Genomic DNA, 27538 nt, shown 5'->3' with positions numbered 1-27538 from the left:
CAATCACGTGTTGCAGGATCTTAATGTTGACGACTTCAAGTATTAACCTTCTGATTGCACCTGTGTGTGTTCCTCATTTATACAAACAGGCCACGTTAATACGGGTGACCTAAACAGGTTCAATAACAATTCTCTGCGAAAAGGGTTCTCCAAAGGCCCAACATATCGTAAGCCATAATGTACCAATTGGAAACACAACATCAGAATACTGATGAATTCAATCGAGGATTATGCTAACGCAAGAAAGAAGACGTAGATATTCTTTTCGAACAGATAATGTTGTAACGTCGCTGATACAACTCAGAATAATAAAAAAAAAAAAAATAGAAAGTGTACTATGAATACACATTAATTTTCAAAGAAAGACTCAAATGTTGCAAAGCACCTGTCTTACCTCCATGACGAATATGTTGTTGTCTCCGCAGATATATCACAAATAACATCGTTTTTGTGTGTAAATCACATTACATAAGCTGCTTGATAAATAAATTAGGTGTTGACAATTCATTTGGAAATCCATTATACCCCTACGACACCTTACCAAGGAAGAAATCCCGAATAATGATAGATCTTGTTTTGTTTCTTTGGGATTTCAACCGAAACTGGATCTTTCTTCACTGTATTTGATATCTAAACTACAGAAGTGTCATTACAAACAACGTTATATTGCTGGGTCTTCAAACTCTACGAAACCTCCTTTGAAATTATTAACATCAATTTTATCAGTCATCAAAGCCGAGCTTCAATGTTAATATTATACTACCTATTCGAGAGGCAGCGTGAATCAGATGTGGGTACTAAAATATTCCAAAGATCTGTAAGAGTACATACAATCTAAGATTTTTTCAATTTGCAATAGTATTAACACATTTGACTTTTCTACACTTCACACAATTATTACCAATTCTAAACGAAAAGAAAAATTGAAAGAGTTGATTTCTGCTTTGTTTCATAAAAAAGAGTGGCTTACTTGTCTTAGAGGGGGATAAATTGTACCATAAAAAAAAAATCATTCCTATTCAAACATTTTTTTTTCTGAAACTGACATTATCTATCTGCTTGTTTTCCTGATTGACAACATATTTGTTACGTTTCGGGGAAGTGTTTTTCAACAAGCAATGGGCTGTTCCATGGACACCAAATATGTTCCTCTTGTCGACCTGTTAAGTTATTAATACGAGTCTGACTTCATACAGGAGCTTTTTATGAAGAATGAAAAGAAGCTAGCACTATTCTTTAACTTCATTGTCCACTATATAGATAGATGAAATATATGTTTAACAGATTACGACGGTTATGTCCCAATCGTCGTACCCTCAATCCGTCTTCTTTTTCCCCGAGTGTGACCTATCGTATTATACTTATCAACGGGTTTGATCTTATATGAGCAACACAACGTTAGGCACATGTGGAGCAGGATCTGCCTAACCTTAGTACCTTTTTTTCTTGCAAAGTTTGAAAAATTCATTGTTTTTCTGAGAGTACCAGAACGTTCGACGCGTTCAATACTTTTTAACCACTATAACCACTGCTGGTGGAGGGTTCTTCCCAGGGTGTATCAATAACCCAGTAGTCAGCATATCCGTGTTGACATGGATGAACACTGATAATGGGCACACATATAAATTGTCTTCTTCCTATTTTTTTTCTTGGTACCTCGGTGGTCAAGTGATCTAAGTAGTGACTATACGGTAACATGAACCTGCCAATACAAAGGGTTGTGAGTTCGAGCCTTGCACATGACAGGCGCGTTAGACACCAATTTTTATTGACTAGAATTACCAGTTGCTCCTGGCACTCCGGCTTCCTTTACCAAGAAACCGGTCACCAAGATATACATGTAGCAATTGTGCTGAAAACACCATACCATAACTTATCTTATTCTTCCTCTGCCGCCATATTTCTACCTTGAACTTGTCCGCAGCAGTTCTGCTAAATTGCTAGTCAGATTAACTACGGGTTCCACATTATGCCAGACTATCATGTTTAGTGGTGCAATCAAAGGGACCAAAAGAAAGGAAGTTTTACAATACTTTTAGGTTAAAAGGTCAAGCTTAGACATTGAATATTATATTTACCATTTTTATACAAATTTGGAGAATCTAAAGAATTGAAAATGCTTTTCTGGATAAAAACAATCAAATGAAGTATAAGGTTAGTCTCAAAGAGACACCCTATCATCCCCTTTTATTTGAAAATATTCTAATATCTTGTAAAAGGTCGAAATCCCCACTCATAAACTTTGTAATTTGTTCTTCAGTGACAAAATGCATTAAATGATATCTATTGTCAATCCCCAGGCTTCATTCCTACCCTGATACTTATAACTTTCCAGATACTTGTAATTGTTTGAGATATCAACCCTTTACCGTATATGTTTTGACATATGAATTGAATAAATAACAAGGGGAGTCCTAGCGGCTGTCAACTTATGGGAAATTGTTTAGCAGACTTCGTAACAGCATCCTGCTACAATCATTTTTTGTAGTTCTTGTCTAACACAAAATGTATAGAATACTCAAATAAAAATGTTTGTACATGTATCTTGCAGCTGAAAGAGCTCTTGACGTATTGAACTTTGACACCATCAAAGGTCGACCAATAAGAATCATGTGGTCACAAACAGATCATTATCTCAGAAAATCTGGTGTTGGCAACGTATTCATCAATTATCTTGACAAAAGCATTGACAATGAGGCATTATACGATACCTTCTCTGCCTTTGGAAATATTTCATCCTGTAAGGTAAGAAAATTGTTCAAAAAAAAAAATCTATTCAACAGATTATAATAATTCAGTAGCAAAAAAAAAAACCAAACAACCTGACCAAAGCAAAGATAATAAAGATATAAAATCAGATTTTGGTAAATTTATTTGGGATTCTTTATATTACAGGGAGCTGTCAGAAAGATTTTTGTAAACATACAATATTTCAAACATCGTATTTTGATTTTAATTTTTTAATTTTTTTATTCGAGCGTCACTGATGAGTCTTTTGTTCCGGCGTACACAATTTCAATCCTATTATCTATGATGAGTTTATTTACACGTATTTTGTATCATCCTTGACGGAGTTAAATATCGGGACTAAGATATGATGTTTTGGCAGTGGCAATCTATATTAATTTTTATTATGTCAGTTTAAGACGAACCATCTATGGAAAATCAAGGATATTTGTTATGCAGTTGTATCCGTCATGTTAATTGTACTTTTAAACAACTCTTTAGTTTAAATGTCAAAAATTGTGATTATGCCAATTGTAGGGAAAGCACTAATGGTCCATGATATTACTTTTGTGATTTTATAGCAGGGTGCATCTCATTTCCATGGTGTTAAGTTGACCAGATTGGCCTTGCCCTCTTAGTCATGGTCTATTAAAACTTTTTCAAAGTTTACATGTTAAAGTCTGTGATAAGGTCAGTTTAAGAGGAATATTTTATGATAAGTCAATGATATTTGATATCCAGCTCTACAAGCAATGGCATATCTCATTTTCAAAGAAATAATGTTGCCATGTAACATGTGTAACTTAGATCATGGTTCATTGATTTTGAAAATTTTGTATTTTTACATATCAAAGTTTTAGGTATTTCAACATTTGTATATATTACTATCAAATTACATACTGGTGAGTCATCATGGTCATATGTCTGTCAATCATTTCATTGAAAATTTTGATAATTTGATTATAATCAGGATAGGACTGCATGTGGAAATATCAGATGAAGTTTATGTTAGTGATTTGTGTTAATTTCAGATTGTCTGTGACAAGCATGGATCCCGTGGATACGGATTTATACATTTTGAAACTGAGGAAGCAGCTAGAAATTGTATTGAAAAAGTGAATGGGATGTTGTTGAATGGAAAGAAAGTGTAAGCGTTTTTTGTAACCATTGTGTGTGTTGTGTTTATCAGTTGATCGTCCACTCTCAAAAATTTAACAATTTTAATCTTTTTCTTTCTTTCAATTTTTAACTTATATGTCTATGTGATATCATATTTTATAATTAGGTTTAGTAGGGACACATGAGTTTAAAAACCAAACACCCACTTTGTGGATCAATGTACAGAAATGATGAAAAAAAAGCAATGAATGTTCACAATAAGTACTTGTTGTTGAGTAGGCAGAAACCAGGTGTATATGTTTGATAAGAATAAGAAAAAAATGCTTAGATGAAATAATCTAAATGTAAATGAGGGAACGGTTAGTATGTCTTTTTTTTATAAATAATACACTTTATCTTATTTGCAGTTTTTGAAGATTGTTCGCTACTTTGTTTCAAGATAACAATCATTTAAAACGACTATTATACGTTGGTAGTATATAGATAATGGAACTCAAAAAGCAGAAAAAAATTATATGCTCGTATCTTTGATTTTGAGATATAAGCCATTGAAAATATACCGGGAAATAAATTTCTCTAGATGTTTCATCTATTTAACATTGGCATCTTTTTTCGTTCACAAATTATGATGAAATAACAAGATTTTCATACGATTTTTCTTTAATGGTTTTTAAAATATATTTAATTAAATTATGAGAAGAAAAGTAGGAGTTAGCGGTCGAAATTTTTGATTGCTCTACATGGATAAAACCAGAACAAAAATAAAAAAAAACAAAAAAGGGCAGCGAACATCCTTAAGCTGTTTATGCTTGATAAAAAAAGATATTTGAATTTCTATTTACCCTACCAACGCATATAATGCACCTACCTCTTGAAATTTGTTTTGGTTATTTTTGAACAAGCACTATCAAGGTCACACGGTTTCACCTGTCTATTAAATAATTTGTCGACTTACCTACTCCATTTTCTCCAGCATGATACCGGAAACACGTATTTATTTTCCTAGGTCGAAGGTTTAAGCCTGTTCATGATTTTAACATTAACTGAATATCAGCCACTTTAATGCACTGAAGTCTCTTTTTTTAGGTGTGTAGGACGATTCATGAATAGACGGGAACGTCTTGAAATTCAAGGCGATAAGATGAAGAAATTTAATAACATCTATGTGAAGAATTTTAGTGATGAGATGTCAGAGGATGAACTGAAAGATATATTTGAACCATTCGGCAAACTTATAAATGTAAAGGTATGTACACTTGTAAACCTCACGGAAGACTTTGGGTATGGACGTTTTTGAATTGTGTTTAAAGAGGAACTATAGTGGATTTAGGACTTGCTACTATATTTTGTGGTAGTGGCAAGATAAACAATTGTGATGTTTTGTAGTGTCCAGGCAAAATTAGTGATGTTTTGAAGTTTTCAGGTAAACTATTGTGATGTTTTGTAGTGTCCAGGTAAATTGTTGAGATGTTTTGTAGTGTCCAGGTAAATTGTTGTGATGTTTTGTAGTGTCCAGGTAAATTGTTGAGATGTTTTGTAGTGTCCAGGTAAACTATTGTGATGTTTTGGTATGTCCAGGTAAACTATTGTGATGTTTTGTAGTGTCCAGTTAAACTATTGTGATGTTTTGTAGTGGCCAGGTAAAGTATTGTTATGTTTTGTAGTTGCCAGGTAAACTATTGTGATGTTTTGTAGTGTCAGGTAAACTATTGTGATGTTTTGAAGTCGCCATGCAAACTATTGTGATGTTTTGTAGTGGCCAGGTAAACTATTGTGATGTTTCGTAGTGGACTGTCACTCACAGCCACTGTATAAGTATGGATTAACTGACCACTATAATTTGTGTTAGTTGCCAGATAAATTGTTGCTATGTTTTGTAGTGGAATGTTAGTTACTTTCATTGTTTGAAGTGACTAGTCACTTTATAGGATTATTTTGGCAACTGATAATTTGTAAAGCTATTGTAAAATAAAATGTATGTGTTGTTGGAAGTAACTTTGTTCCAATATTTCTGACATTGTTAAGGCATACAAACATTTTCCAAAAAAAAACAAAAAAAAACAGTCTGACCCTCATAAAATGTTTTACGGTTTTACATTCATTTTCTTCATGAATATTGTATTTAGACATTGATAGAAGTATAACTCTTACAGTACGGGACACTTGTGCTTGAATTATTTTGTTATTGATGGAACCAAATTATTCACAGATTGTGGTACGGTACACAAAAAGATAATGGGTTAAACTCACTCTCAAAGATAGACTTTCACGGTGATTTTGATTGGTTGAATATTTCTCCATGTTCCATTGGTTTTGTGGATGTGCGCTAGGCACCAAATCCAAATATGAAAACTATAGATCAATGATTCTATTTCACTATGACGCACTGAAAACTAGCATTTGTGATGTTTAACTGTGTCATAGTGTGTGTACTGTAAAAATAATGAATTTGTCAGTGACTAAATGATGGTAATGAAAACTTATGTTACGATATATGATAATGATTTTATTCATTTTTGACAGATCATGTCTGATATTGGCGGTAAGAGTCGTGGAATTGGATTCGTAAGTTATGAAGAACCAGAGGCAGCAGAAAAGGTGTGTTACTTTATATTTAAGAGTAAAAATCACAAAAATACCCAGCTGAGGTAGACATTTCATCTATTTACACAAAAGAAAATAAAGAAATAAAAAAAATAAAGTTCTGCCAATTAAATCTGTTCATGGCAAATAGCAATTATTTTGTATATTTGTTAAAATCATTTCCGATCTATAACTTAAAAACCCATTTGTGCACATACAGATTTAGGAAATTTTGGGAAACACTTTAAAAAAAATAGTCAGTATGTACAAATTTTGAATCAAATATTTCCAGAGAACCATTTTGCTATGACTACTCTTCTAGAAGAGAATTTTTAAGCAGTGAATTATATAAGAACTGTTTTCTACGTTAAGAGGCTTTTTTAATTTTTTATTTACACTGACATACTAAAAAAAGTACATGTTTTATAGCCTTGTAAATATGGACAAATGATATGAATTTTGACAACATATCAAGAAAAATTAACAAGTCTAATTTTTAACAGGCTGTTGAAGATTTGAACGGTTTAACCATCCACGATAAGACTTTGTGTGCTGGCAGAGCCCAAAAAAGGGCTGAGAGACAAACTGAACTTAGGGCCAAATTTGAGAGAATCAGAATGGAGAGAGTTAATCGACACCAAGGAGTGAATCTGTATGTAAAAAACTTGGATGACAACATTGACGATGAACGACTAAGGAAGGAATTTTCTCAGTTTGGAACCATTACAAGTGCTAAGGTATGAAGGAAAAATATGCAAATGGTTTATGACAGAAAATAATAATCAAGCAATGAATTGGTAAACTATAAGGGTAAATTCAAGACTCACCAAAACCGATGAAGTGGGCATATCAGTCTTTTGATGTTCTTTCTCAACATCGAAAAAGCGACAACAAAAAAGTCAACCTTGCTGCCACTTTTCAATTTCTCCTAAGTTACTGATCCAAAACTCATCTATCCCAATAGCATTATGCATATTTTTTTTGAATTTTGATTAGAACTAGCATTGCAATGTATTCCTTCAGTGATGTTGTCTGAAATTATTTGGTTATTTTTAAGGAGGATTTCGACCACAATCATTCTATTTTGCAGTGGCTTACAATGTTGTCCTTACTTCGAAGAGTTATTATTCATTGAACAACCCTAGCTGTACTGAGTTTACTGAGGTACGACACAAATATTAAATAAACAGATCAAGGGCTGTTCCATTTTAATAAACATCAGACACAAAGAATGTCTTTATCTTAACTATGGATGGGTGTCAACTATTCATTTATATTGTAAACATGTAATGGACTCTATTGGATGTACTCTATCTTTAAAGTGCCTGTCGTGGGTACTATATTAGTTTTAAAAAGACAGCACTTACTCATTGGAATGTATTTGACCTTTTAATTACACTGTTACTTGTAGGTTGAAAGAACAGAAGGTGGAAGATCCAAAGGATTTGGTTTTGTGTGTTTTAGTTCTCCAGAGGAGGCATTTGAGGCTGTCAGAGAAATGCACGGAAGGATCGTTGGGGAACGATCAATTAACGTGACTCTTGAACAACAAAAAGAAGACAGGAAAGCTCATTTAGCATCAAAATATATGCAGCGTATTGCTAGGATAAGAATGCAGGTAAACCAACATTTTGTTTACGACAATTTAACCTATTTTCAAGAAATTAGTAATTCATATACAGTTGTTTAAAGAAGTTGATTTAGCGAACCAATTTAACTTTGAAGATACATTTATTCTATTCCGCTTACTAGAATTACAGTACAAGAAGCGTATTGCTAGTATGAATATGAAGATATAAACTAACTAACCATCCCCGTGATCAAACTAAGATTTTAATAATAGAGTGAAATTGATTTGTAACTAAGTGGAATTTACTCAAAATACTTAACGCATATTGTAAGTATTAAAATGCAGTAAGAGATTATACCAAAATAAAACTTATCCAACAAAGTTTGTCCACAAACATGTTTTAGAACATGTACCTGGTTTTGTACTTTAGGCAAATTTCCATGAGGTCAAGAGGATTTTTGTTTGCTTTGAATTGTTTACGTCATTTAAAGGGGATGTCACAAATTGTCGGGGATATCTTGTATTCATTTTATGTTTTAGTGCTTATTAGAACCATTACTATCTAAATGCATATCAAACAACTGATAATTGAAGGATCTTTATTTCAAAACCACGTATCTTTGATAGAATACATAATCTGTGAAGGTACATTTATTCATGAGGTTTAATTGACGAGTTAAGCTCTTAAGCTTCAAAACAGTTTTTTATAGTTTGTTCTAATTTTCTGTATTTGTCTGCCCGCAGTCAGGAGCCTGTAATTCAGTACTTGTCGTTTGTTGCTGGGTATCGCAATTTGGTTTTCAGTTATTGTTTTGTACATAAATCAGGCCGTTAGTTTTCTTGTTTAAATTGTTTTACGCTTGTTATTTCGGGGCTTGTGTAGCCTGCTTTGCCGTATGAGGTTTGTTCATTGTTGAAGGCCTACGATGACTTATAATTGCTACCTTTACGTCATTTGGTCTCTGGTGGAGAGTTGTCCCATAAACAGTCATACCACATCTTTTTATTTGTTTACATTCTCGCTCAATGGAAAAAAAAATGTTTTCTGTAAGGTACCAAACTTCACAGTTAATTGGAAACATGAAATGCCGAAAACATCAATATCAGTATGTTAAGGGGATGTTACCTATTATTAAAATATTCCCAATTATATTCAAAATATCTGATATGGTACATATTATGTAAAATAAATATCTTATAATGTTTATATAAAAGTAAGAAGTTGTGAAATGATTTCCAATAGGACAACTCTCCACTGGAGACCAAATGACGTAGAGGTTGGCAAATATAGGTCGCCCACTTCCTGCTCATTTTGCTTGCTGATATACTGTTTGACATTCAACAACAAATCAATCATCTGACTTTGCAAGTATTTATTTCCCTAAAATTCTAAATTTGTTGAACTATTCATTAAGTTACCCAAGTTACGAAGAATACCTAAATTTGACATATTTGTGTTCTTTGTCAAATTATGAAAGTCACATAAATGAATAGCTTCAAAATGACGGAACTGTGAACAATATCCGAACGACAGTTGACTTGTAAGATTTGTGACAGAGACAAAATGTCACATCTTATCAACAGAGCATACAAATCTGATGATACTGGTGGTTTATTAAAACATCTGTCGGACAATGTTTAGGTAAGCAGTATAACCTTACACAGTAAATGTAGGTTTGCCATTTGGTAAAGATCTATTGTCAGTTGTTCCACTTTGTGCTGACATGAACTATCATTGACATGATAATGTTCTAAAAATGTTCTGTCGTATTATTTGGAGCACGTAAATTTTTTTACCCTCAGTTATAGATGAAATGTTGTCTATTTGCTGAGTGTTTTTCTGGCTTTTTTATTATTATTAAAACATCACTTATGAGTCTTATGTAGATAACATCGTCTGGCTTAAAATATTATAAGCTTCATATCTTTGATGTGTTTTTACATGCTTGAATTGTGTATCATTTACGGGACAGCCTGCTGCCGGTATGATGAATCAGATGTTTCCATTAGCTGGACCTGGGTATATCCTTCCTACCATGACACAGGGACAGAGAAATTTCTATGCCCCAACACAGGTGCCACAGATGAGGGCAAGTCCAAGATGGCCAACACAGCTAAGACAGCCCACACCAGCTAGTGGTATGTATAAAAATAAAGATGTTGAGAAAGGTCAATGAAGATATCTTCCTCAGAAAGTGCAAAACAGAGCTTCTGAAATATGATAGCAAGCTTCTGTGAGCATGCTTTACAATATAATTCACTCATCACTTATCAGTTATCTGTTAACTGAGTACTTATCATGGCCCCAATGACTTTGTATGAAACAATAAAAAAATATGTCGATTTTTCTGGCAACTTCTGATAGGAGATTTCTTAAAATTTAGTATTGAGCTTCATTAGAGAATGCTATTCTGTGATGTGTTTTCAAATCCATTGCTCATCAACTTCCCACCTTTACTTATTAACAAAGTAATGATTCTCATAGTACAGCACGAAGTAAAATATTAGATATATATATATCACAGTTTCACTAAGTATTTTTGAAGGCAAGTGTAGAGACTCATCATTTTTGGACATGGCTAGTCCAGCAGTAAAAAAAAAACTATTTCATTTATTATTTCCTTCCCCATAACAAAATTAACATGGAAATGAAACATATTTAGATTACATTTTAATTTTTGCTATAAAATGATAAAATGTGTGTTAAGTGTTCCAATACTTTACAATCTAGATGCATCCTTGGACTCAAAAGTTTTGAAAATGATGAGTCCAGACAGATTTTCACGGACACATGAAATCGCCTTTAAAGAGAACCTCAATCCAGTAAATCAAAAAGTTCTGTAGATATTTATAGAAACAGCTAACAGTTCATCTTGTTTGGCCTATTTTAATTTAATGTGAAGGCAAACATGAGCCAATACATGACAACATTGTTCAGTAGTTTATTACCCTTGAGTCAGATAAGTCCATTCATTTTGTTAACATAGTCATTACGATCCAGCTTTGTACAACAGGTAATCTTCCAATTTCAGGATTCCAGAATCTGCCTGGACAACAGGTTAGACCTGGCAATCCTGCTGCCGCTGGAGCAAGACAACCTGGTCAAGTCAACATCCGTGGCGGAATGAATGCTCGTCCAATCACAGGACAGTCTGGCACAGGCCAACCACCTCGCATGCCACAGTCTATACCATGCAGAGGACAAGTGCCTCCCCCAGCCGGAGTACTCAACCCAGCCAACAGGTATTCAGCTACACTGATGAGAAACCCACCTCAAGCTGGAAGATACCAACACATGGTTATGCCACAGGTACAGTTTGTTATCTGGGGCCAACTAAAGGTCTATTTCTGAGTGAAAATTTGATTTCTTTTTAGTCCTGAACTCTGATGTATTACAATGCATGACTCACCAAAACATGGTTATGCCACAGATAGACCATTAAAGAATAAACACGTTTGTTTTCAATTAAAGGGTCTATTACACAAGTGAGAAGTTGTTTTGAAATTGATCCAAAATTCTGTATCTTTAGTGAAGGTAATGCAATGGCTTTTGAAAAAGGGGATTATATAATTGATTTCATTCATTTACCATGTTGACCAATTATTTTTCTTTTGTATAAAATTACATTGAAACTGAAAGAAAGTAAAGAATAAGATTGTTGAATTATTTCATTCTAAAGATGTTATGTTCCCTTCGATGTCTTTTGTATAAAGTTGAAATTGAATCATGTGAATTAAAAGTAAAGAATCATTTCATTGTATTACTGTAAATTCAGAAATTATTGCGAGGTTTTTATTAATGTAAATAATGCAACTTCTTGAGTATCTCAATAATATGAACTCGCAGCCTTATATCAAACACATATATGTATGTAGCTTTTACTAAAATCGCAATGATAAAACTAGCATTTTTGATAATTTTCAAATAATAAATGCACTCAATAATTTCTGAATTCATTGCAATATCTACGGAAGCCCTGGAGTACCATGTAAAAAAAATAATACTTGTGCGCATATCTTGTGCGCACAAGTTACTATCTTGTGCGCACAAGTTACTTGTTAATATAAAAAAGAAGATGTGGTATGGTTGCCAATGAGACAACTATCCACAAAAGACCAAATGACACAGAAATTAACAACTATAGGTCACCGTACGGCCTTCAACAATGAGCAAAGCACATACCGCATAGTCAGCTATAAAAGGCCCCGAAATGACAATGATAAAACAATTCAAACGAGAAAACCAACGGCCTGATTTATGTTAAAAAAATGAACGAAAAACAAACATGTAACACATCAACAAACGAAAACCACTGAATTAATGGCTCCTGACTTGGGACAGGCTCATACATACAGAATGTGGCGGGGTTAAACATGTTAGCGGGATCCCAACCCTTCCCCTATACTTAGACAGTGGTGTAACAGTACAACATAAGAACGAACTATACAAATCAGTTGAAAAAGGCTTAACTCATCAGATGGATACAAATAGAAATACATCTAACAAAAACACAGAGAGGACGTGGCCGGGTACTTGTATATCCGAACAAAAAAATACACTAAATACAGATAGTCTGTTTCTTAGATACAATAACCAACAGGTTAACTCTATTTTCCAAGGAAAACTTAACATTGACCAATGAACCATGGAAATGAGGTCAAGGTCAGATAAAACCTGCCAGACTGACATGTACCACATATAGTTGATCCATTGTCTTATAACTTCTGATAAATGAACTAATCACGTAATTTTAACCTTGATCACTTATCCATTAAATGAGGTCATGGTCAGGTGAACCATGTCTGACGAACATTGCAAAGTACCCATGAACAACATGTAGTTATGATCCCATTATTCATAATAAGTGAGAAATCCACATGTCAAAAAAACCTTTAAATTTGCTCCAGCTGTCGTTGTACCAATTAAATTAGGTCAAGGCCTATGGACATATGACAGACGAAAACTTTGAAACATAAGGTATCTACAAACAAAGTATGAAGCATCCAAGTCTTCTATCTTCGGAAACATAAAGCTTTATACAAATAGTTAAATAGTGAAAGCCGTCGCTGGATATTAGTACCTATGTCTTACTCTGCGATTTCGTCGCAGGCGAGAGATAAACGAAGTAAATCGTCTTCTATTCACTGGGAATAGATTTTTCCCACAGAGACAAATTGCATACTGCTGCTGTTGGTTTTTTAACAACAACAAAAACCATAATATTACAATAAAATAAGAATGTGTCTGACAACGCGAAATCCCCGCTCAAGCTTTTCAATTTTTCAAGTTATAAAGGGGCATAATTGTAGAAAATGAATTACTATCCAATTCGAAATCTGACTGTTGTTATTCTTAACATTGATTGTGAGTTTCATTACATTTGGATAAAGCAAACTAAAGACCAAGGGCGGAAACCAAAATAAAAGAGCATTTTTTCAAGTTGAAAAGGGGCATTACTCAAGGACGATAAGTGACCCACGGCCTACATTAGAACTCTGTCTGCGTGTTTTAGTTATTACTTTTGTGTGCATGGGCTTCGTCAAATTAAGAAAAGGAAAATTCAAGTTTGACCCTTTCTTACTAAACAGTTGGGACAACAACCACTAAAATCAGTTCCAACGTGCCATTAGTGGTAAGAATCCTTGTGTTAAAATTCATTACAAACAAATCGACTAGTACAAGGTTTTGGCTTGCAAAACAAGTGCATGACTACAGATGAAGGCACCAGACTACGGTCATATAAAGAATAAGTATGTGCATATAAAGTAAACTATGCGCATATATAGGAAAAGTATGTGCATATATAGAAACAGTATGTGCAGATATTGAAAAGAATGCGCATATATATACATATGTTTGCATTAGGTAGTTACGGCGTTCCATTAATAAGTCTTCAAAGCAAGATGAGGGCATATCAATTAGAACACTTGTAACTTGTGCGCACAAGTTGTACAACTCGTGCGCACAAGTTAGTAACTCGTGGGCACAAGATAGTAACTCGTGCGCACAAGTTGCGTAACTCGTGCACACAAGTTGTGTAACTTGTGCGCACAAGATAGTAACTGTTGCGCACAAGTTGTAATTTTTTTTTACAGGGCACTCCAGGGCTTCCGTAAATTTCAGCATAATTCCTCAGATTTTATAATTTTTTTTTCACAAGTTGGATGAAGCTGTGGCTATTTGGTTTTTTTATAAGGAAATTAACAGCATTAACACATATATAAATATAATTCTGTTTCAGCCTCCAGCCCAAGGAGGAGTGATTCATTTTCAAGGTCAGGAGCCTCTGACTGCTAGCATGTTGGCTGATGCCCCCCATCAGGAACAGAAGCAGATGTTAGGAGAACGTCTGTTCCCTCTGATCCAAAGTATGTACCCAGACCTGGCTGAAAAGATCACTGGAATGTTACTGGAAATAGACAACTCGGAATTGCTACACATGTTGAAATCCAAGGAGTCACTAGAGGCTAAGGTTTGTAGGACAAATGATTAAAAGGGAGATTGTGTAGGAAACCTTTTTTAACTGTATATTTAGTGTAATTCATCACATGGCACACTACCGTTCAGATTGATTTTCCTTTTTCTACCAGTCCACTCTGACAATCAACTCAAATTTAACATTTGTAAAAGCATTGAAAAACTATAAGCTTTTTTTCTCCTACAATTTGTATGAATTAGAAAATTAAAAAAATCCACATCTGAAGGTTTTCCAGCCAAGAAAAGGTGTTTCCAATTCCCTCTGGTAATTAATGGAAATTTCAAAATCCATGCGACTTGAATGTATGTTCAGAAACAGCCTAAAACCAAATTTTTTTTTAGAGAGGAATTATTTCATACGCAAAGATTTTCTTACTTAAATTCATACCATTGCAAATAATACATACGAAACTGTTTTGGAATTTGAATGATCCTTGAGTTCTGACTGGATTTACCTAAAATGAAATTCTGTATCAGAATATAAATGTTGATTTACGTTATCATTCCACATCTTGTTAATGGGATATAAAATGTGCTGTCAGATTAATATGTCTTACAATTTAATTTATTGTAGTTAAGGATCCAGATGACCTTTCTTAGAGTAGATTTGTTTTATCCAAATATTGTAAATAAATTAAGAAATTATTGCCATGATTATTTTGTTGTTAAAAATCACAACAGGATAGGTTTGTCAATGTTGATAGCATTTTTTGTATGCAGTAATTCTTGACATAGCTGTAATCAATCTACCATTTGTGTCAATTGTTTAATAAAAATGAAAATGATATGTATTTCTCAGGTAAATGAAGCCGTTGCTGTACTGCAAGCTCATCAAGCCAAAGAAACTGCACCTTCCACTGAAGCAGCAAACTAAAGAGGGTACCAAGGAAACCGGATTAGAGTAGATCCTAAGGGCAGATTATTGGACAGATTTTCTTGTTACCATGACTACAAGCATTTATAAACTGTATTGATAGAGCTTTTGTTCAGATATGTTTGCCCACTTGTTTATTATTATTGTATATTTATCATGTAGTTATATGATTTGGATTGTTTATTTTTCAATTTCAACCACATTTAACCATAACATCTCACTTTATACAATTAGTTTGAAGCTTTGACACCATTTTATAGCTTATTACAGTATTCCTGTAACATTTGAAAATCTGTTATTTTACACATTTTTAACCAATCACAACAATAAGAAATATATGTAAAATGAGGCACACTATCATCACATATTTTGAAGATGAGAAGTAGTGTGGTCACCTCAGTACAAATAGATCAAGAAACAATATTGTCCCGAATAGAACAAATGTTCAATGTACAAAACCATTTCCTTTATTAGTCAAAATAGTATGGTAAATTATTTAAATGTACAGCAACACACTTCTTGACCTATTTTTGTTTATACATATAAGAAGTGTACATTAATTACATTGTTCATGTAACGTTTCATTGTTATATCAACATTTCATAGCTGTTGATGTGTTCCATTAGCTTTATTACACCAATTGATATTTTTTTTATAATTCAGAAAATCACTTTGTTTATCAATGGTTTGTGAAATCAATGTTATTTCTTGAGAATAAGTTTTCAAATTAATATCTAAATAAGGATTTTAAACATTCAGTGTAACAGGTTAGCAAATGAAAATCTTGTTCTAATTATCTCCCTTGGTGAACCTCTTTTAAAAGTTTCCATCCTGTAATGAAAATTATGAAAAATATTGTACAAAAAGAGAAAAAAAGGTATAAATTGATAAAACCTGCTCATTATATACTGTTTTTTTAACCAGGTAAGTATGTAAACAAATTATTAGATTATTAACTTTATCCTACAATGATTGAATTAATATGAAAATATACAGCTGCATTGTGTGGTGCAGCTGTTAAATAAAAAGTGTAATATATTACGTTAAAAAAAGAACAAAAAAATTGTATAAATCATGTAAAATATGTGTAAAAAATTTGAGATTGTTTTATGCCAGTAGTTTTAATTCTTTCCATGCGTAATGTCTTAGGGGAAATGCTACTGTTTCATTTCTACACTTTGTTTACTCTGCTTTACCTCCTTTTTGAAGAGCTCATCACTCATTGAAGATTTTAAAGTGAAAAATAAGACTGATAAACACAATTAAACCAGTGATGTGATGTGTTCTTGTTCTGATCTCATTTGATTAATTTTTTGTCCATTTGAACAGCTAAAAAAAAACCTAGAGAAATTTATTTAAGGGCATACAACATTCAAATGGAGGAGAATAAGATCAAACGGGAACAGATTAGTGTTGTGTGTTTTATATATGTTGTTATTTCAGTTATGGAACTAAGAAAAACATGATAAAAATGATGTTAAAATATAAACTGAAGAAACTTGACACATACTACATACAAACTGAAGAGACTTGACACATACTACATACAAACTGAAGAGACTTGACACATACTACATACAAACTTGCAGAGAAGAGGGAATTATCAGGATTTTGTTAATAATCTACTATGTTATCATATAAATAAAACTTTCATTTCTATAATTGTATAGTTATTTTTGATTTAATGTGCCAGTATAATTTTTGTTTATTGCTTGACACCTTTGACCTAGTATATGCTTTCCCTTTCTGAACGTTAAATGCACATATGAAGTAATGAAATTTGATATAAACTGAACAAGGGTTTACTTCCGAAAGTTAAATACACCTATGCAGCAATGAAAATTGCTTTATATTAAAGTTTCATTTAGAATAGGTTTTCTGATAGAAAAATGTAATTAATTTAAGGTAAAACAATAGGCATAGCATTAACTCGTAACCTTTAGCATAAAAAATGTACATATGTTTCCACTCTCTAGCTTTAACCCTGACTGAATGACACTCTGTATGATTATTCATTACTAATAGAAGGTGTGTTGTGTACGTTGATGGTCGTGGCAAATCAGCAAATTGAACTTTTCGCATTCTGCGTGACACTTGCACTACAAACTGCAGAGTCTGAAATGACCATATTTTGTGCTCGACTTGGTACATTCTGAATATGGTCTCGACCAATGCTGGACCAGTCTTGATCAGTCTCAACCAGTTTCGACTTAGTCTCGACCAGCCTCGATTTAGTCTCGACCTGTCTCGACCAGTCTTGTCCTTAAAATTTAGTCACCACTGGTCTGAATCAGGCCATCTATCTCAATTATGTATTGATCTTACAAAATTCCAGGTTATTTGGTAGTTTGGTTTATTGCTGTAGAATTCAAGAATTTAATTAATAAGTGAAAAAAGCTAGAATTTTCAGTTCAGACTAAATTCAGATAGTCAACTTTAAAAATTTGTACAATTTTTCAAATCAACTTGGAATTTCATAAAACTCTACAACTATATCAATTATATATTGATTTTACTAGAATTTTAAGTTCGGACTAAATTCAGATCGTCACCTTTAAAAATTACTATAACTTTTTCAAATCAACTTGGATTTTCATAAAACTCTACAGCTATCTCAATTATATATTGATTTTACTAGACATTTCAGTTCCGACTAAATTCAGATAGTCACCTTTAAAAATTTCTATAACTTTTTCAAAATCAACATGGATTTTCACAAAAGTCTACAGCTATCTCAATTATAACTGAACTGAAAATTCTAGCCTTTTTACCAATTAATTAAATCCTTAAGTTTGACAGCAATAAACCAAACTACCAAATAACCTGGCATTTTGTAAGATCAAAATATAATTGAGATAGATAGGCTGATTCAGACAGAGTCAAGATCAGTCGAGACTTATTAAGTAAAGTCGAGACCGAAGTCGAGCACAATTAAGTACTGTCGAGATTATGTGGAGTCTTGTCAAGTAAAATCAGTGCTCGACCAGGAAATATGGTCTTTTCAGACTCTGAGCAGTTAGTAGTGTTGGTGATGGATACCAACACTATCATCTAGTTTAATTCAAAGACTAACCAAACCATCTGTTGAAAAGTTACAATATACTTGTGATGAACTTTCTATATTCATTGTTGCCTTACAGGTCGAATCTGCTACAATAACCCTTCTTATCATTTTACCATAATTTCAGTAAAAGGTCAACTATATTTGGTGTATGGAAGAACTGTTAGTCTTGCAAGTCCGACTGACAGGTTTCATCTGACTTTGACCTCATTTTCATGGGTTATTGGTCGCTGTTAAATTTTTTATGGTTTGGTTTTTTTTCTCAAATACTATAAGCAATAAGGCCACCATATTTGGTGTATGGAATGTTTTTAGGTGTACTTGTTTATTTGGCTTGATTCATATGACCATGACCTCATTTAATGGTTTATTGGTTTGTACATTTTTTGTGGGTTTGGCCGTTTATCAGATATTAAAAGTAATAGGTAAACTATATTTGGTGTATTGGATTGTTGTACGGTGACTATGTCTGTCTGTTAGGGTTAAATTATCCTTGACCTCATTTTTAGCTCACCGGGGCCCGAAGGGCCCCATGTGAGCTTATGCCTTCACTTGGCGTCCGTCGTCGTCCGTCGTCTGTCGTCGTCTGTCGTCGTAAACTATTTCAAAAATCTTCTCCTCTGAAACTACTGGGCCAAATACCTTCAAACTTTAACTAAATGTTCCTTAGGGTATCTTGTTTATAAATTGTATCCGAAGTTTTGATCCATCGACAAACATGGCCGCCATGGCTAAAAATAGAACATAGGGGTCAAATGCAGTTTTTTGCTTATATCTCAAAAACTAAAGCTTTTAGAGCAAATCTGACATGAGGTCAAATTGTTCAATTGGTCAAGATCTATTAGCCCTCAAATTTTCAGACGAATCGAACAACTCATTGTTTGGTTGCTGCCACTAAATTGGTAGTTTTAAGGAAATTTTGCAGTTTTTTGTTATTATCTTGAATATTATTATAGATAGATATAAACTGTAAGCAGCAATAATGTTCAGCAAAGTAAGATCTACAAAAAAGTTTTTATATGACCAAAATTGTCAATTGACCCCTTAAGAAGTTATTGCCCTTTAAAGACAATTTTACACAATTTGTTCATCAAGTTTGGTAACATTTAAAAATCTTCTCCTCTGAAACTACTTGCCCAAATACCTTGAAACTTCATCTAAATGTTCCTTAGGATATCTAGTTTATAAATTGTATCCGAAGTTTTAATCCATCGACAAACATGGCTGCCATGGCTAAACATAGAACATAGGGGTCAAATGCAGTTTTTGGCTTATATCTCCAAAACTAAAGCTTTTAGAGCAAATCTGACACGAGTAAAATTGTTCAATTGGTAAAGATTTATCAGCCCTTAAATTTTCAGACAAATCGAACAACCCATTGTTGGGTTGCTGCCACTAAATTGGTAGTTTTGAGGAAATTTTGCAGTTTTTTGTTATAATCTTGAATATTATTATAGATAGATATAAACTGTAAACAGCAATTATGTTCAGCAAAGTAAGATCTACAGAAAATTAAATGAGCAAATCTGTCAATTGACCCCTTAAGGAGTTATTGCCCTTTAAATACAATTTTACGCAATGTGTTCATCAAGTTTGCTAACATTTATAAATCTTCTCTTCTGAAACTATTGTGCCTAATACTTCTTAACTTTGAATGAATGTTCCTTTAGGAATCTAGTTTATGAATTGTATCCGAAATTTTGATCCATCAACAAACATGGCCGCCATGGCTAAAAATAGAACATAGGGGTGAAATGCAGTTTTTTGGCTTATATCTCAGAAACTAAAGCATTTAGAGCAAATCTGACCGGGGGTAAAAATGTTCCAAAGGTCAAGATCTATCTGCCCTGAAATATGCAGACATACCGAACAACCCATTGTTGGGTTGCTGCCACTAAATTGGTTGTTTTAAGGAAATTTTGCAGTTTTTTGTTATTATCTTGAATATTATTGAAGATAAAGATAAACTGTAAACAGCACAAATGTTCAGCAAAGTAAGATCTACATATGATCTATTATATAAACCTTTAGGAGTTATTGCCCTTTAAGGACAGTTTTACTCAAGTTGTTTGATGTTTTTTTACTTTAAAAATCTTCTGAAATGAATCTAGTATAAATTTTGTACTTCATTTCCTTGTACGTCAAGAAACATAGACACTATAGCTAAAATGGAACATATGGGTAAACAGCAAAAAAAATCATTGATGAAAGATTTAAGCAAAAAAAATAACAGGTGAGCGATTCAGGCTCTTGAGAGCCTCTTGTCATAATTGATTGGTCAATGTTAATTTTTCGTACTAAGGTTTGTTTCTCAGATGTCATTATCAACAGGTTTACTATATTTGGTGTATGGTATGGTTGTAAGGTGTACTTGTCCATCTTGCAGGCTTCATCTGACCTCGAACTCATTTTCATGGGTCATTAGGCACTTTTAAGGTGTTCATGTCTGCTGAGGTTCCGCTGCTCTTGATCTCATTTATTGTTTACATTCTGACGTCAAACACGCGATTCTACGCCAGAGTAAATGTTAGAAAAACGATTCGGTCCCAGTGCTCAAAATCCCTCGATCCTTTATGGGTTGATTTGGCATACATAAATGAAATACAAAAATAAGTAAGCAATGAATGAGGTTGTTAAATGTAATATATGCTTTTTTGTGCTTCTTTTTTAAATATTTGTTTGTTTTTGTTGTGATTAAGATTGTGACACGGTGTTGACTGCTGTACCTCTATTTTGACATTTTTACCTATTATGTCTGTTTGTTTTATTCACGTATCGTTGTCAATATAATGGAATTTGATGCGACAGTAATAATTATAAGTCAGAGGTTTAGCGCTATAAAACCAGGTTCAATCCACTACAATTTACTACATGAGAAAATGCCTGTACCAAGTCAGAAATATGACAGACGAATCCACTCGTTTGATGTGTTTGAGCTTTTGATTATGCCATTTGATTAGGACTTATATCTAGAAATTGACTATGAGGGTCGGTTGAAAACAAAACTTTACGACAAAAGAGATGATTTCAGCCTCCCAATTGTTGATATCGGTATCTGTTCCATTTTCTACATAAGAAAATGCCTGTACCAAGTCAGGAATATGACAGTTGTTGTCCATTCATTTGATGTGTTTGTGCTTTTGATTTTGCCATTTGATTAGGGACTTTCCGTTTTGAATTTTCCTCGAAGTTCAGTATTTTTGTGATTTAACTTTTTACATGGATCATTGATGTTAAGTTTATGTGATACTGTAAAACCTTCAAAATTTTCAGACTTTCAGTTAAATCATGATAATTAAAGCAGACGAAACATTTTAGCGTGTACATTCTTTTTACATTTTAATTCAAGATAACGAAATATAAAACACAGGTAACATTCAATTTGAATTTGGGTTTCGGAATGACCGTTAAAGAGTTTGTCTACAAACGGGTGGTATCTGTGATAACTAGACCTTATAATTCTAATTCTAGTATTAAAATCAAATATTTTTTTATTGACATGCTTGTTTGCCGACATCATACTTTCTTCTACCAAACTTAAATATGATAGTGGCTCTAATTATATAAACGTTGAATTAACATTAGCCTGTTCAAAGTGTGTCACACAATCTGAGTCCCTGTTACCCTCCTTAAAGCACAACAGAAACACACTGACCTCAATCTACAAATAGAACACCATGAGATGGAAAACTAAACCGTTGTCTTACAAGAAAAAAACAAAACATAATGACATATTTGAACACTCGGGACATGTCAAGCAAATACACAGTTTGATGTCCTATGCAAGTTGTCAAAAGATAAGACATTGTTCTTGTAACCAGCATTTGGATCTGATTTATCATTGACAATTTTCAGTTCCTTGTGCTTTTGAAAGTGAAAATATTGAAACGCTGTGTTCCCCCTTACAAATGAAAATAATTCAAATATGACAAGTCGAGTCAAAATGTTTTTGTTTGTTTATTAAGCCTCCAAGTTATTTGCCAAATCTGGAAATTGAATGTGATATAAACTTATTGATTTATCAACATGATGAATGTGCTCTTTCGAAGACCCCAAGCAGTGATTGTATGACAATAACTTAATATAAAGTAAATCCTTTTTTTCTGAAACTTTAACCTCTGCCAGTATCGCTACATAGTTGTATAAGGGCTGTTGTAATAACTAATAAAATTGGACAAGAGAGATTTAGGAGTTATTGGATATAAAAAATAAAATTCACACATTTTGACACGTGCATAAATGAAGGCTACAGTAGTTTTTTTTTCGGTAGAATTACGGATCAGCCGACTATATTGGTATCGAAAAATCAAACACCGCAAAAACATGTTGCTAATGGGTTGAGACACTCATAGTCCATCCTTGCATATAGTATAGACATTAGGTTAACTAGGTTGTTGTCAACTTCGTCATTTTCAAATATCTAAAGACCTCATCATTTTTTTCTCAAGTAATTCTGATTCTCTATATTAACATTGTCTTCTCTACCCGGTAGTGTTAAATACTAATATTATTCAAGGGCTTGAATTAGTTAATACATATGCATATTATCATTTCACATTCGTAACAATTTTTAAAGCATTTAAAATAAATAAATAGAACAGATTTTCATCCTTGTAAAGTAATACATTTCTTATGAAAATAAGCAACTGTATTGCTTTTGAAGGACAATGAAGGTATAAACATTTGTTTTTATAGGTTTTCTTTCCTGTACAATAATACTTATTTGTATTAGTTAAGCTCTATATATAGCTGGTTTAAAATAACATTAACTGTGCTGGCTCACACTATGTTTGATTATTATCATAGATAATCATTGTAATTTTATAAAGATAAGATTAAATTTAAACATTTTTTAAAGTGCACAGATCATGCAGATGATGAATATACAACAGAAATAAAGGGATTCGGAAACACTAAAAACGTTTATAAAGATTATAACTGTATAGGGTTTTACTACCTGGCAATAAGGTTTGTATATTAATATTTACTTGTATAGTGTCAGTTTTGAGCGATGAGGTTAGCACTATTCATTCATTCATTCAATCTATCAATCGCGTTCACGAATTTTACCTACCATGAGATACAAGACGGGTTCCACTATTGGAGCAGGATTTGCTAACCCTTTTCTTACACCTGAGATTACTCTAGTGTTTTGGCGGGGTTCGTTTAGTATAGTTTTAAAGCTTTAGAATTTGTGAACTTGTTTGTCTTTTAGTCATCTTTCGATTATTTGGCATGCATTGTCTCGACTTATGAGTTTTGAAAGTCCCCATTTTATCTTCCGCCTGTTTTTTCAAACCTTATCCTTAAACTAAAAATTCGTAAAACTTCAGAGAATTATAAATGTGAAAGAAGATATATATTATGAATTGAGATAGCCACATTTTGCATGTTTTACAGCTCAGTTAAAAGAACAAAACCAACAATTAAGCATAATGGAAATAATTTACAAATTACTAAAAGAAAAAAAAACCAACTCTTTATTCCAACTTAAGTTTCAATTAGATCTAGGGACATTTGCTTTGAAATGTGATTAATTGAATTATAATTACATTTAAAATAACATACATTAGATTTCGTTTACAATTACACAATACTGCGTAAAGTAATTGGTTAAATTTAAATAATTTATTGACGAGTAATTAATTAAAACTATTAAAAATTTGTAAATATTTGTATTTACCAAACATATCATCATGATCTTATTCAGCCTTTAATGTCTATAAAGAATGAAAATAGTTTGAAATAGGATTAATTTTTATGCTCATATACAGGACAGTATATATATTTGATTTCAAGTGACATAAATTCTTGATCTATTCAAGAAGGTTGACGAACATAGTAATCTCAGATACATGATTTTTGTATTATAAAAATAAGGAGATGATGTTTGATTGCCAATGAGACAACTATCCACCTGAGATCAAATGAAGTGGATGTATGCAATTATAGGCAACTGAACGAACTTCGATAATGAGAAAAACCCATTCCGTATAGTCGGCTATAAAAGGCCCCGACATGACAAATATAAAACATTCAGTTGGGAAAACTAACGGCCTAATTTATAACAAAACAATTAACGAAAAACACATTTGACAGACATGAACCAACGACAACCACTGAACTTCAGGCATTAGTTGTTTTTGGCCTTGCAATAGCTGTCAAAACCGCTAGTACTCTCAGAACTGTTTAAGTGTCTTTTTTGTATAAATACCTTGCCACGTCCGGTTTGTGTTGTTTTTTTAGATGTTTATGCTTTGTAGCGATCTGATGACTTGAGCCCTTTCAACTGCTTTTTATAGTACTATGTTCTTATGTTTTACTGTAACACCACTGTCCCAGGTTAGAGGGGGGGGGGGGATCTTGCGCCATCAAACTATTTTAACCCCGCGACATTCTGTTTTTGCCTGTCCCAAGCCAGGAGCCTGATATTTAGTGGTTGTTGTTTGTTGCTGTTTATCATATTTGTTTTTCGTTTGTTGTTTTGTACATAAATCAGGCCGTTAGTTTTCTCGTTTGAATTGTTATTCATTTGTCATTTCGGGGCCTTTTTATAGCTCTCTATGCGTAATGGGGTTTGCTCATTGTTGAAGGACTTACCCTAAGAAATTCTTGTAATTTAGTGAATATATTTTTCAAGTGACGCTAACTGATTCTCACACTTGTAAACCAGTTTTGAACTAAAAAAGTAATTTTGATCTGAACAGATCTTAAAAGACTGAGAAAAAAATCTGTAAGTAATATGTCAGTTTTTAAGACACTTATCAGACTTTTCTTCTGCGGTGAATTTAGTAGAGTTAGGACAATTCGCGATTGCTTGCAGTCAATTTAGACATGCTCAATCTTTGTTAAGACTGTTTAGTAGCTGTAATTTACCTGTAAAACCAACAACATACTGAATTGTCTGAACAGATATTCATAAATAACGGCGACAGAAGTTTACCGATGTTCAAATCTCGTAAATCAATGTAAAGCAGGATCTACTTCCCCTTCCAAAGCACCTCCGGTTCTTGATGTATCAATATCTTAAAAAAATGGTTAAGATTAAAAAACCTACGCCATATATTTTCTTGTTTGACATGTCAAAATGAATTGAATAATATACATGTTGAGTGGTCTTGGGGTCATCTCCACTCTATTCAATTTGGAAATGTTAAACTATCTAGTAAAGGATCGAGGTTCATAAGATAAACGATATGTTCTTGTGTGTCATATCAAAACGCATAGAATGATCTATAGGGGGAGTCTAATGGGATCATCTCTATCTCGATCATTCGATCATGTTCCAAAATATGTAAATTGTTGAGATTTTCATCCCTAAGCCATATCTGACTATTACCATGGTGGCTGACGCACCACAACAGGAACATATATTAGGAGAAGATCTGTTCCCTCTTGTCCAAAGTATGTACCCTGACCTGGCTGGAAAGATCACTCGAATGTTACTGAAAAACGACAATTCATCATTGTTACACATGTTTGAATCCAAGGAATCTCTAGAGGCTCAAGTTAGTAGTAAAAATTATTAAAGGGTAGAGTAACGGCAATCTATGTTTTATTCCTGTAAACGCTTAGTTTGATTATTTATTTGATACATGTACACTACAATTCTGATTGATTTTGCTTTTTACACCTTCTCAAATATATTGTTTGCCCACTTTGTCATAAGGGCCAGTGTGAGTTGTTGTCTTGGCTAATCGTCAAAAATCTTCTCCTCTTAAACTATTTGGCCAAAAGAACCAACAGCCACAATTTTCCTTGGGTTATCTAGTTAACAAATGTGTCACATGATCCCGCTACCCAACTAACATGACCACTAAGGATAAATATATAACAAAAAGGCTCAAATGCAAGTATTGTCTACTATTTGGAAAACTATAAGAGAAAATCTGACATGGCAAAAGGCTAAGAAAGTCAAGATCTACATATTGTCGTTTCGTTCTAAATTGTAAGATAGGAATAACTGCCCTAATTGACAATTGTTTAAACATAGATAAGATAAGAATTGTAGATAGAGAGAAACACAAAATACATTTTTAGTATATCAAGTTGAAAATGAAGATAAAAATGAAATATATGCTAGTCTGCAATGTGGTAAAGTGACCGTTGTTGAAGAGGCACATAGATCCAATTGAGCGACTCTTTAAAACCACTTGTTTTATTTTCCAAAGGTATTGTAAATTTAGTTGTTATTAATAATAAAGGAGAAATGAAATATCCCCTCCTATCATGGACAACAGGAAATTGCACATCTATTTGAGGTAAAGTGTACATATGTTTGTTGAAACAGGAACATTTGAAACAACTACTAATTGAATTTTAATATTATTGTCAGTACTATGAAGTAGAGTCAATTATTTAAGAATTTATTTCCAACAAAGTCTAAGCTGTTCTTCCTTTACTAAAATTCACTGTTACTCCCTTTCATTATACATACTTGCACTTTCAGACAATTTTTTTGCCTTTTACTGATCATTTAGCCACACAAAAATAGCCTAAATTTGTCATTTTTGTAGTTTTTCGAAATTTTCACAAAAAAAAAAATCGGAATGATATTTATCAAAATTATATTTCTGTTATAAGTAAAGCTTTACTTGCCGGAAAATTGTGCTTTTAAGATACAGTATAATTTGTTCAGGTCAAGGATGCCCTTTGGTACAAACATGTACAATTTGCAGCATTCTTGATATGCATATTATGTTGCTGCATGTTTGTATGAAAATTCAACAAATTCATTTATGACCAAATCATTTCATTTATATATATTTCATAGGTACGAGAAGCCGTTGGTTTACTGCACGATCATCAAACAAAAGAAACCCAGGTAGGTACAGATCGGTATTGGTAAGTTTTTTTCTTCTGGGGACAACAGAAGGTCTCTTTCTAAGTAACAACATGAACAATCGGATTACAAATTGATCCCCCATTCCATATCTTAAAAAGTGCAGGTAGTGCATCGGCTCGTCGATAGGTGTGAAATGGTTGAATACATTCATTGGCCATGTTTTCTACCTTTGATCTTCGACTGCATCTGTAATCGAAAGAATAAGGTTATTGAATCATATTTTTCTTTTGATTTTAGTATAATTAACTCGTTTTCAAAATTGATGAAGCTTTGGTAATTAA

At 33.0% G+C, this 27538-nt stretch overlaps 1 protein-coding gene across 1 annotated transcript in view; it reads left to right on the top strand.

The window, feature by feature from the left end:
* LOC127723848 (uncharacterized) overlaps positions 1-27538 on the top strand; it is a 373964-nt gene that overhangs the window by 133035 nt on the left and 213391 nt on the right. The window contains exons 38-44 of the mRNA XM_052230569.1: positions 2552-2745; positions 3759-3874; positions 4933-5092; positions 6370-6444; positions 6933-7166; positions 7841-8048; positions 9968-10138. Coding sequence (XP_052086529.1) covers positions 2552-2745; positions 3759-3874; positions 4933-5092; positions 6370-6444; positions 6933-7166; positions 7841-8048; positions 9968-10138 — 1158 coding nt within the window. The remainder of the gene's footprint in view (positions 1-2551; positions 2746-3758; positions 3875-4932; positions 5093-6369; positions 6445-6932; positions 7167-7840; positions 8049-9967; positions 10139-27538) is intronic.

This window comes from Mytilus californianus, unplaced genomic scaffold, assembly GCF_021869535.1.
Source record: "Mytilus californianus isolate M0D057914Y unplaced genomic scaffold, xbMytCali1.0.p SCAF_13, whole genome shotgun sequence".
NCBI classification, from domain to species: domain Eukaryota; kingdom Metazoa; phylum Mollusca; class Bivalvia; order Mytilida; family Mytilidae; genus Mytilus; species Mytilus californianus.
Note: the sequence above shows the minus strand (reverse complement) of the source record. Positions and strands in the feature narration are given on the sequence as shown.